This window comes from Notolepis coatsorum, assembly GCF_963971535.1.
Source record: "Notolepis coatsorum genome assembly, chromosome: 13".
NCBI classification, from domain to species: Eukaryota; Metazoa; Chordata; class Actinopteri; order Aulopiformes; family Paralepididae; genus Notolepis; species Notolepis coatsorum.
Genome location: NC_140177.1, coordinates 50,261,260 through 50,273,694, shown reverse-complemented (window position 1 = coordinate 50,273,694; position 12,435 = coordinate 50,261,260). Strand labels below are relative to the sequence as shown.

The following is a 12,435-nucleotide window of genomic DNA, read 5'->3' as shown; positions in this document are numbered from 1 at the left end:
GAGACGTCGCACAAGAGCGTAACCCCCGCGTCACCGAACACTACCTCCTCCAGGCGCAGTCCAGTGTCCGACGACTTGAGAGCTTGGACGGCAGGATCGGCGGCCTGGTCCGCAGCCATGCTGACGTAGTCCAAACCCAGCTGCACCGCACCAACCACCGCCCTGGAGAGACAATCTGCCACCTGGTTGGACTTCCCAGCAACGTGCTGGATGTCCGTGGTGAACTCGGACACGTAGGCGAGCTGGCGCTGCTGGCGGTCGGACCACGGCTCTGCCGCCTTGGACATGGCGTGCGTGAGCGGCTTATGGTCAACGTAGGCCGTAAACTCGCGTCCCTCCAGCAAGAAACGGAAGTGCCTGACAGCAAGCCACAGCCAGAGGAGCTCCCTGTTGAACGTGCTGTACCTCTGTTCCCTGGGCGACAGCTGGCGGCTGAAGAAGGCAAGCGGCTGCCAGGCGTCCCCAACCCACTGCTCGTACACCGCTCCCACAGCAAAGTCAGAGGCGTCCGTGGTGAGAGCGGTGGGCGCAGAGGGCGAGGGGTGGGCCAACATGGCCGCGCTGGCCAGGGCCTCCTTGGTGTCTTGAAAAGCCTTGACCCGCTCCGCCGTCCAGTCCACCGGCTGCTTCAGCGTCTTGCCCTTCTGGGTGTCGTACAGAGGCCGCAGGATGTGAGCGATGTGGCGGAGGAAGCGATAATAAAAGGTCACCATCCCGATGAACCCCTTGAGCTCGCTGACTGTGCGGGGGCGCGGAAATGCGGCGACCGCTTCCACCTTCGAGGGGAGGGGCGTCACCCCCTCCGCGGAGACCCGGTGCCCGAGGAAGTCGATGGCGCCCCGCCCGAACTCACACTTCGCCGGGTTGACGATCAGCCCATGCTGGCTGAGCCGTGAGAACAGGGTTCGGAGGTGGGACAGGTGCTCCTCCTCTGTGGCGCTCGCTACGAGGATGTCGTCCAAGTAGACGAAGAGGAAAGGCAGGTCCCGGAGCACCGAGTGCATGAGGCGTTGGAAGGTCTGCGCCGCGTTCTTCAGGCCGAACGGCATTCTCAGGAACTCGAAAAGCCCAAAGGGCGTGACGACGGCCGTCTTGGGGACGTCCTCGGGGTGCACCGGTACCTGATGGTACCCCCGTACCAGGTCCACTTTTGAGAAGAAGCGATTGCCTGCCAGGTTCGCCGCAAAGTCCTGGACATGCGGGACCGGGTAGCGGTCAGGCTTGGCCGCGTCGTTGAGGCGGCGGTAGTCCCCACATGGGCGCCACCCACCGTCTGACTTAGGGACGATGTGCAGGGGAGACGCCCAGGGGCTGTTCGAGCGCCGAACGATGCCCACCTGCTCCATGTGCGCAAACTCCGCCCTGGCGACGGCCAGCTTCTCCGGGTTGAGGCGTCTGGCCCTGGCGAGGGGAGGCCCACTGGTCTCAATGTGGTGCTCCACCCCGTGTTTCACCGTGGGCACGGAAAAAGTGGGCTTGCCCAGGTCGGGGAACTCAGCGAGTAGCCGAAGGTACTGGTCACTTTCGGCGAGTGTATTGGACCACCCGCCGTAAACGGCCTCCCCCTGCGTACATGCAAAGGAAGCAAAAGTCTGTGAGTTGACCAGGCGCTTGTTCCCCACGTCCACTAGCAGGTTGTGGGCGCACAGAAAATCCGCGCCAAGGAGGGGGAATGTGACAGCCGCCACGACAAAATCCCACGAAAAACATTGTCCTCCGAAGCACACGTCCACCGCCCTTGTGCCGTAAGAGCGGATGGGCGTGCCGTCCGCACTAGTGGTCTGCAAGGGCCTTGAAATAAAGCCAGAGCCCTGCCCGAGCCCGTGAACTTCAGGCCCTGCCCGAAAATAAGCCCGACTGTAAATAATATTTTAAGCCCTAGCCCGCGTGAAAACCTGAAAAAAATTATTATTATTAAAATATTAAATAATTTTTTTGTTTTAAATATTCTAAACACTTTATATATTAACTTAATAAATAAACAAAAACTTAAATTTCCAATAGGTCTGCCTAAATAACGCTGAAAACTAAGAAGCATTTACATAGCCTGTTCGCCTCTCCCAGTGCTCGCTTATAGACTGACTCACACATCAGCCTCGTAAAACGTATTGAAGGCTATAGAATCTTCTTTGACACACACACACACACACGACACACAATAGCCTACTCAGTCACTATACAAACAAACAGAAATCAGATTTCGAGCAGAGCAACATAATGAAAAGCACAACAAAACAGGTAGCGACCCAGCAAATAATAAACATCACTCACCACGACGTCAGCAACGCGTTGAAACAAAACTTCGCCAACCGGCTACATACATCCCAAGAACAAATTAAAACGTTCGTCAACTAGCTATATTCCAACACAACCAATCGAGTTGAACTTGTCCCCTGATTTCTCCCTGCGCGCTGCGGTAATTACATCCAAATGTTTCTCTGGCGCAAAAGAGAAAACGAATCTTAAAAGGTTATCCTATAACCCTAGTTATATGAAGAAGAAAAAAAACGCAATAAAAGAATAATAAAAAAGAAAAAAAAAACGGCGGTGCCCGGGCCCGACCGAGCCCGAATTATTTATTAAAAAAAAAGCCCTACCCAGCCCGAACCCGCCGGGCCGGGCCCCGTCGGGCCTGGGCAAGGTTGCAGTGCACTAGTCCGCACCCGCCAACTGCGGACCGCGCTCCTCCCTTGCCACATCCGACCTCTCTGCCGGAATGATGCTCCACTGGGCACCCGTGTCGCAAAGGAAACTGCGACCAGAGGCGGTGTCTCGGATGAAGAGCAGCCTGTTGGTGACGCCAGCGCTCAGGGCCACTACTCATATTTGTTTGTCGCCGGGGGATCAGACAAAAAACCTACCACTCTAGCTGCGGTGGAGCTGCCCAACACTGCCACCGTGTGGTTGTACCGGTCGTCGTCATCATGTACGTTGCTCTTGTTGAAGTTTGCCTCCACGATAGCAAACCATACAGCCGGAGTCGACTCCCAGAACTCAGGTAGCCTGAGCGTGGGCACGCGCGCACCATGCGCTTCCCTGACGGGGGATGGTGATGGCTGCCGATGGCCTGAACGTCTCCCTCGTCCAGACATTTTGAAAGAATGTTCGTTCGCTGATTATTGTACACAATTCGGTAACAAAAATCTGCGTCGGGGTCACCAGTGTAGTGCCGGAGGAAAGAGGAATGAACGGAGGTAACGTAATGCTTGTTTATTATACAAAGCCACGTCAGTAAACAAGAACACAAGAGCACATGAATCAATGACTGAATAACAGCGAGTGCAACCGCAATACCTGTCCCCTCTGGCCGCGGCGCCAGATCATTCGTTCCCTCCCACTACACAACACATTCATAGGAGAACACGTAACCAATAATGTAGTCACTACACTAGTCTCATTCATATCTGTGGTTCTTTGTTACCTTTAGATCTGTTACTTGGCTATACAATACATGTTTTTGTCTGACTATTTTCTAATTGATTTGATGGCCTAATGATCTGTTTGGTTTACCTGATCATATTGGCATGCTTAGTTTTGCTACTTTGAACAGGAATGTACTGTTCTCTGTGGTTTGTTAAATGTTTGTTATATTTCATGCTGGCTCCATGTCATGCTTTGCCAATTGGATTGCTCCTCGCACACAGAAATAATTTCACTCAATGCCAAAACCAAAACTCAGGGCACATGCCAACCTGCAGCATATAAGCAGGTGTATGTCGTGCAATCTGCTCTTTCTCGCTGTAAGGATCAGCTCATACGCACCTTCAAGCTACAAAGACTGTCTTCGCATCGTTCTTAATCATGGACAAGATTCCAGCACCACAATGGTCCTTTTCAGGACCACACTGGGCAAGATCTGCCGGCGCCCACTGGTCCAGTCACAGAGAGGAAGAGGTCCTCCAGGCAGGAGGAGAGCACCGGTCCAGTCACAGAGAGGAAGAGGTCCTCCAGGCAGGAGGAGAGCACCGGTCCAGTCACAGAGAGGAAGAGGTCCTCCAGGCAGGAGGAGAGCACTGCTCCAGTCACAGAGAGGAAGAGGTCCTCCAGGCAGGAGGAGAGCACTGCTCCAGTCACAGAGAGGAAGAGGTCCTCCAGGCAGGAGGAGAGCACCGGTCCAGTCACAGAGAGGAAGAGGTCCTCCAGGCAGGAGGAGAGCACTGCTCCAGTCACAGAGAGGAAGAGGTCCTCCAGGCAGGAGGAGAGCACTGCTCCAGTCACAGAGAGGAAGAGGTCCTCCAGGCAGGAGGAGAGCACCGGTCCAGTCACAGAGAGGAAGAGGTCCTCCAGGCAGGAGGAGAGCACTGCTCCAGTCACAGAGAGGAAGAGGTCCTCCAGGCAGGAGGAGAGCACTGCTCCAGTCACAGAGAGGAAGAGGTCCTCCAGGCAGGAGGAGAGCACCGGTCCAGTCACAGAGAGGAAGAGGTCCTCCAGGCAGGAGGAGAGCACCGGTCCAGTCACAGAGAGGAAGAGTTGCTTGGAAGAATTATTTTTATAACTTTTTAAAATTTTCATATGAAAGTCCATTATAAGTATGCAGTATGTTCTACATCTCTGATGTTTTTAACAAACGAAACGGTTGAAAATTTAGCAAGCTATGGTTATTTCAATAGTACATGCACCATAGACATGCATGTTATGAGTGGGCATGCTCCACCCACGCAAGATGGCCACCATGTGGCAACGTCAGTCTCCGTTGGCCAGCAGTGCGGGTGAGTCATCTGATATATATCTATGGTCAGGGCTGCCCGATTTTCATGTCCCAGCACGGCTTCAGTGCCTTCCCACTGTAGGGTCTTTCCGCCTCCCCCGACATGGTTTGCATGCAGACAACGCCCATGAGGCACTGTCCAAGCACTGTCAGCTGGCCTCTCTCAGGTCCTCACTCATGCTGACGGTGGTAGAGCGCTAAATCCTGGCAGTTCAGGTGTTTTCACATTCAATCGACGCGGCCTGCATCCAGGGTTTCCTTCAATCAATGAAAATGGTGCCTGTCTCCTAAATTGAGAGGATTCCCACCATTCTGAGCCACCTGTGTCTCAATAAGGTCCTCACCCATATTGAGAGTGCTGAGCTCCAATGACTCTGGTGTCCTATCCATGCACTCTCCCTTTATTTTGAACACACAAAAGGCTTATTCAGATCTGCCCAGCAGGGCTGTCTAAGCAACGTCTGTTCCGCCCTGTTCAATGGGTGGAAGACATCTGTTCAGCAGCCTTCTGGTCTTCCTCTGGCCCCTTTATGAGGTTTTACCTGTTGGACATGTCTGAGAGTTCCCTCTCACACTCTGTCCTCAGTGCTCATCACCAATCTAGCTCGGTCTAGCTGAGTGGTTGTTGGGGATATTAGTTTTCTCAGCAGGGAATTTCCGTAGCTTTTACGCATGGGAATTCCCTCCTAATTAAATTTTCTCAGCTTTTCCCTCTGACTCTCTCAGTTTTGGTTGTACAGTATGGCTGTTATGTTGTTATGCACACTGATACAACTCTGTCCACTGCACATTTTTCCAGAATGTAAAATTATTTCAGTGTGCGCCAGTTGGAGCAGTCCAATAGGCGAAGCAAGATGCTTTGCCAGTAATCATATAAATAGTGTTATATGATAACTGTTGTTATAATGCCATCACACCCCTGCATGGTTACCTCTACAGAAATCCAGGCCACATCTGCATTCTCCAACAAGGAGTCTGTCCAAAAGGAGATGAAAGCTACTCTCTCCCAGAAAGCCATTCTGAGCTGTGAGGTGGCTGATACCAAGACAGAAGTGAAATGGTACAAGAACAGCAAGCTGCTGACTTCCAGTAAGACAGTTCACATGGAGTCCAAGGCCAAGAGTCGTCAGCTGGTGATAGACAGTGTGGAGAAGAAGGACGCTGGAGAGTACAGCTGTGAGGTTGGAACAGAGAAGCTGGTCTTTAATATGCAGGTGGAAGGTAGGAGGAATTTGGTGTCTGTTGGCAATGGGGTCTGCACAACTTTATATAAAAAACTGCATTTGACCCCCCCCCCCCCCCCTTTCTCCGTGATTGTTGTATTCTCTGTTGTATTTGCTTTTGGCATATACAGAATATTGTGTTCCTCTTTGTGTCTGTTGGTCTGGTTCTCATGTTGTATTTGCTGGTGTTTGCTTCTGTTATTGTTGCGGTCATCTATTGTTTTCCATCAGTGAAAGGATTTCTATGTCATCAACATTTACAATACATACTTTGTGTGACTGATGTGATTATGTTTGCATTCTAAATATTGTATGATGAGTCCCCTTTTTATTTGAAACTATAAAAACACAATCTTGCAACACATAATTGTTATTTACCATACATGTTGTGCATGTAGGATGTTCTCATTTGTATATTACTGTGAAGCTAATCGTGGTGAGTGATGACACATTCTAACTATTATACCAATGAAAATGTAACTGTTGCCTCACAGTGACCTCAGTGTTGTGCTTTGCACTTTCAAGTGGTCCAATTTAAGAGTGCTTGGGATTAATTCAAAGCACCACAGACAACCCCTCATGTAGACGTAGCATGTTACACATAGCATTGAGGAGAGAAAATAATGGAATTAACATAATTATACTATATAGAAACTAGGTCACAGCAACTAAAGCATACCCTACAAACGGCATCTTTAAGTGAGATATTTTTATTAAGAACTGTTCTGCTGCTACTTGTAAAATCTGCGGTTATCTCAACAGAGGCCAAAGCTGCGTTCTGCAACAAGGAGTCTGTCCAGAGGGAAGTGAAAGCCACTCTCTCCCAGAAAGCCACTCTGAGCTGTGAGGTGGCCGATACCAAGACAGAAGTGAAATGGTACAAGGACGGCAAGCTGCTGACTTCCACTAAGACAGTCCACATGGAGTCCACGGGCAAGACTCGTCAGCTGGTGATAGAGAAGATGGAGAAGACGGACGCTGGGGAGTACATCTGTGAGGTTGGAACAGAGAAGCTGGTCTTCAGGATGCAGATGGCAGGTAGGATGTCACGATAATCTTTGCACTAACTCGTCTATTTCTGCAAAAGAGCGTTGCAAATATTTTATTTCTCCACAGAGACAGCTGCCAAGTTCCAGAAGAAGTCTGTCAAGGAAACATGTGTTGTTCAAGCAAGTGAAAAGATTGTTCTGACCACTGTACTGACCACTGAGAGCGCCAGTGTCAAGTGGTTTAGAGCTGGGGTGGAACTGGAGGAGGGCAACAAGTATGAAATGAAAAGAGAGGGCCTCTCTCGTACTCTGATAGTGAAGTCCACTGAAGCCAAAGACGGCGGAACGTACTCCTGTCACACTGCTGACGACAAGCTAGAGTTCAACGTTCAAGTCAAAGGTTAGCAAGATTTCCTTCTCAAACAATGTTTTAGGAGCGGTATCCTGGCAAAGTTACATGCTTATCTCTGCAAGCGTCTAACATGCTTCTCATGAATAAATACTGTGTCTCCATTTAGATCCACCTGTGAAGTTTATAGTACCATTGGAGTCTGTCACCGTGGAGTCGGGCACGTTGAGCCTGATGTGTGAGCTGAACCAAGCATCAGGGGATGTTCTCTGGCGTCACGGTGGTTATGAGGTTAAACCTGGTGGCAGGTTCATTATTAGCACTGAAGGTGCCAAGCGGATCCTCACTGTAACTGGCGTGACCAAGGAAGATGAAGGGGAATACACCTGTGAATGCAAAGATGACAAGACCACTGCTAAAGTCACCACAAAAGGTAGCAAAATCATTACAGTGACACACAGAGAACCAGAAACTTGACACAAAGTAAAAATAGGATAATTTTGTTTCTTGTCCACATCACTAAATGCCATTCTTTCCATTCAGCACCCAAACTAGTGAGGCTGACCGCCAAGCTGAACAATGTGGCTGCTTCGGAGGGCAAAGATGCCATTTTCAAGTGTGCCGTTACCCCGGCAGATGCCAATGTTAAATGGTTCCGTGACGGCGTACCCATTACTGATGGGCCTAAGTACAAGATTGAGCATGGTGGTACCAGCCACTCCCTCACCATTGTCTCTGTCGCCCAGGAGGATGCTGGGGAGATCAGCGTGGATGCAGAGGGCAAAAGTTGCAAAGCCACCCTACAAGTGCAACGTAAGAATATGCATGCATGTGAAATTATTTATTTTAATGGTGCAGCTAGGTAGTGTAGAGGTCTAGGCACACGGCCTAACACTTCAGAGATTCGGGTGCAATTCCCAACAGCGGTACTTCCGGCTTGGTCAGTCGTCCCTACAAACACAATTGGCAGTGTTCACGGGTGGGAAGCCGGTGAGGGTAGGAGTCCTGGTCGTTGCATTAGTGACTCCTACTGGTCAGTCAGGGTACCTGTTCATCAGGGAGGGGATCTGGGGGAGATAGTGTGAACCTTCATGCACGTTACGCTCCCCCAGTGAAACCCCTAGCTGCCAGGTGAAAAGAAGCAGCTAGCGACTCCACATGAATAAGAGGAGGCATGTAGTAGTCTACACCCTTCCCAGACCGACAGTAGGGCAGTGCAATGACTATGAGGGAGTTGGCATAACAACATAATTGGTCGGATGGGAGAGAAAATAAGAATTGTTATGTTTTTATGTTTTTATGAACAAGCATTTCTGAATTCTCCCTCTACCAGAGGTGCCCGTGACATTTAATAAGAAGCTGGAAAACCTGACCGTGGAGGAGCAGACTGAGGTGAAGATGGATGTGGAGTTGAGTAGACCATCATCTGAGGTCAGGTGGATGAAGAACAGTGTGGTGCTGCAGTCTGGAGGGAACATAGAGATTCGGGTTGATGGAGCCCAGCAGACCCTGGTCTTCAAGAATGTGACTTATGCCGACCGTGGCTCCTACTCCTGTGAAACTCTGGACGACAACACCCAGGCCAAACTCACTGTGGAGAGTAAGATTGATGTTGACAATTATTGTGTTTCAAGGGTGTAATATTCAAGTACATACCGTACATTAGCCTCTAAAAGCACATTGAGGATTTTTATCATCATCCCACGATGACCATGATATATTATCCACAATTCGACTGATGAGGCAGGACACCAATTACATCTTCATGCATGCATGCATGCATACGCTCTAACACGCACAAACATGTTCTCATTTCAGTGAAGAAGATCCAGGTAGTCAAGGGCCTGAATGATATAAATGCTATCGAAAAGGAGACAGTAACTCTGGAGGTAGAACTCAGCCAGGCCGATGTGGACGGCTCCTGGACCAAGCATGGGGCCAAGATAAAAACCGGGGCCAACTGCCGTATCACGGCTCTGGGAAAGAAACACGCCCTCACACTGTCCCAGATCAAGATGGAGGATGCAGGCACGTTTGCCTTCCAGGCTGAAGGGGTTCATACTTCTTGCAAACTAATCATCACAGGTATCATTTTCAATAAGCAATAAACAGTTTAAAGGAACATACCAACATTATGGGAAATGCGCTTACTGTCTTCACCAGAGAGAGACAATAAGAAAGATACCAATTTCCTCTCTGTGCGTTCAGTAGAAATCTATCCGTCTGTAAGCTAGCCTAAGTTAGCACATACTAAGCGGATACTAACCTATCTTGTTTTGAAAATTGGTATCTGGAGAAGACAGTAACCACATTTCCCATAATGTTGATGTGTTCCTTTAACAATTAAACTAATGTCTTATTTATCAAGTTGCTACGGAAAGTGTTGTTTGACCTTTTTCACATCTTGAACGATAGATACTCAATGTCAAATGGGCCATTATAGACTGTTGGGCATTGTTTTTAAACAGAGCCTCCTGCAGTAATATCTGCACCCCTGCAAAACATCACTGCCGCTGAGAAAGAGAAGGTCACGTTGGAATGTGAAGTGTCTAAAGCCAACACAGATGTTAAGTGGTTCAAGGTGAGAAATCATAATTCAAAATGATCAGAATTATGTTGTTTACCAAGTACAGTAAATGCATACAATGTGTGTCTCGCTGAAATTAGTGTGACACAATTAGGCTACTAATTGTGTTAGGCTAATTTGGCTATAGACATATGGTAGACTATATATTTAGCAAATTGCCATGCTGAGTGAAAATAAAAGATAGGCACATTACATTTCCCCTTACCTGAACTTTCTTCTTATTTTTGGAATTTGCATACAGTTCATAAATCACTAATGACAGACAATTACTCCTCAGCATGACACGGAACTGAAACCGGGGAAGCATTATGGCATTCACTCCCAGGGCCGCAAGCGCAGTCTGCTCATCCATAAGTGCACCTACGAAGATCAGGGTACTTACATCTGTTGCACTTCAGATGACAACACATCAGCCAATCTCACTGTTCAAGGTATTTTCTTTTACATTAAACCTTTTTCATTGTGATGATATGATCACAATATATTATGATAAGAAATCATTAAATAAAATACCAATACCAATCATGGTTGTATAATTATGCCTATTCTAAAAGTGTCCACAGATATGTGAATAACCCTGCATAACAGGTCTTCACCTCTTTAACCCTGCCTTCTTTTCTTGATCCCCCAATCGCAACTGAAAAAGAAAAGAGGGTAGGGCTTGAGATAGGTCAATTACTGAAGTTTGTGTCAACGGACTCAAGGTTGTGCAAGAGTTGACGTGTGTGGGAACATTTATTTATTGACTAAGCGACAGTGGTAGACCAGTCGTCTGGTAATCCGGAGGTTCCCGGTTCGATTCCCGCTACTCCCGGGAAGCGTGTCAAAGTATCCTTGAGCAAGACACCTAACCCCTAACTGCTCCCGATGAGTGTGTGAATGTGTGAGTGAGTGGGTAAAATGTGAGGAACAGGTGCTTTGGATAAAAGCGCTGTATAAATGCACCATTTACCATTTTTATTTATATTCCTATAATAAGACAATAAGAGAAAAGCCTAAGTACTGTGTCTGTCCTTTCTTTTCATCAACCTTTATTTATTCTCGAAATTACAATTGAGGTCACCCTCATTTTCAATGTAGTCGAGACTTTACAGACATTTCAATGCACACATTTCTACAATATAACAATAATACATATTAATAACTATCTACATAGTACTCTCAGTCCAGAGTGCACCACAGCAATTAGTATAAAAATGAACATTTTGAATTCATATTTGAAATGTATTCCTGAACAGAAACATTGTAGAGAAGGGTTAAGCATTTTTCTTCTTTACAGCCAGAGATATTACATTTGTTAAGAAGCTGGAGGACCTGGAGGTCACAGAGAAGGAGAGCGCTGCATTTGTCTGTGAAATCTCACACGACGAGGTGGACTGCCAGTGGTACAGAGGAAATGCCAAACTCAAAGCCGGGGACAACATCAAGTTGAGACAAGAGGGTGAGGTCATGAGACATTTAAGGAGATAATTTCAATTTGATTCATATTATGTTCACAAAATGAATCAAAGCATTAACCTTAATCATGCAAAGGGTAACTTCATAACCTTGGACCCCTAGTCCTATTTCCAACATACCAATGATGTTGTTGATCGGTGGAGTCATGCTGTTCTTCATGCTGGATACCTACAGCTCTGGCTAGTTAGCTACAGAACTAACACAAAGTCAATGGGGCTGCACTCCTGTCTGTACAATTCCTTAAATAAATGCTGAACCCTACTTTGGGCTAAAACACTGTTGAGCCGGAACTGTTGAGCCAGAACTGTTGAGCCAGAACTGTTGAGCCAGAACTGCTCCAGTATGAAGAACAGCATGGATTGCACAGAGAAAGAACTCAACTGTTCATCACACCATTGGTCAGTAGGAAATAGACAAACATTTACCATGTCCAAGCCAATCAGCAATACCAACTGAGTCACGTGACTAAGTTGCCCCGGACCTGCATGAACTGCTGCGCTAAAAGAATACGACAGGGCTCTATGGAGAAACCATGGCACTCCCCTGACTAAAAGTTATTTCAAACGAAAACGGCTGGATGTCATTTAGCCAAATCAGCATGGCTGTGAATGTGAGTCTTTCACCTTTTACATATCTAGCTTTGGCATGGATTAATTGTTTAGATCGCTAGCATGGCTAACAAATGCAAATATATTGTAGTCTGCCCCGTTGTTCTGACCATGATTATGTTCCTTTCTGCCCCGATGATGCGCGTGCACACTGAGTCTGACGTATACGGCGAACAGGTCTATAGGACTAGGTGTCCACAATTCTTAACTTACCCTTTAAAGCCCAGTTGTCGTCATTTCTTTTTATTTCTTTTAACCTTTAGGTAGAACCTTTGTGCTACTCTTCAAGTCTGTCAAAGCAGAGGATGTGGGTGAGATTAGATTCACAGCTGAGAAAGCCTCTTCAACTGCAACACTGAAAGTACAAGGTAAACAGAATTTACCCCCAAATGGCAAATTCAGCTTGGTTTGACATGTTTGTGATACAATACAGCACATCCATGCAGCATGCAAACATACACATTCAGCAATGGCTGAGATAACACAAAAGAAAACAAAGCATGTTGAAATGAC

The 12,435-nt window shown here is 47.6% G+C and overlaps 1 protein-coding gene across 1 annotated transcript in view; it reads left to right on the top strand.

The window, feature by feature from the left end:
• obscnb (obscurin, cytoskeletal calmodulin and titin-interacting RhoGEF b) overlaps positions 1-12,435 on the top strand; it is a gene marked incomplete at its 5' end in the record, with an annotated part of 220,305 nt that overhangs the window by 42,373 nt on the left and 165,497 nt on the right. The window contains 11 exons of the mRNA XM_084326891.1: positions 5,648-5,929; positions 6,694-6,969; positions 7,048-7,320; positions 7,439-7,702; positions 7,813-8,082; positions 8,603-8,869; positions 9,088-9,354; positions 9,738-9,850; positions 10,134-10,287; positions 11,136-11,297; positions 12,186-12,290. Of these exons, the coding sequence (XP_084183017.1) occupies positions 5,648-5,929; positions 6,694-6,969; positions 7,048-7,320; positions 7,439-7,702; positions 7,813-8,082; positions 8,603-8,869; positions 9,088-9,354; positions 9,738-9,850; positions 10,134-10,287; positions 11,136-11,297; positions 12,186-12,290 (2,433 nt within the window). The remainder of the gene's footprint in view (positions 1-5,647; positions 5,930-6,693; positions 6,970-7,047; positions 7,321-7,438; positions 7,703-7,812; positions 8,083-8,602; positions 8,870-9,087; positions 9,355-9,737; positions 9,851-10,133; positions 10,288-11,135; positions 11,298-12,185; positions 12,291-12,435) is intronic.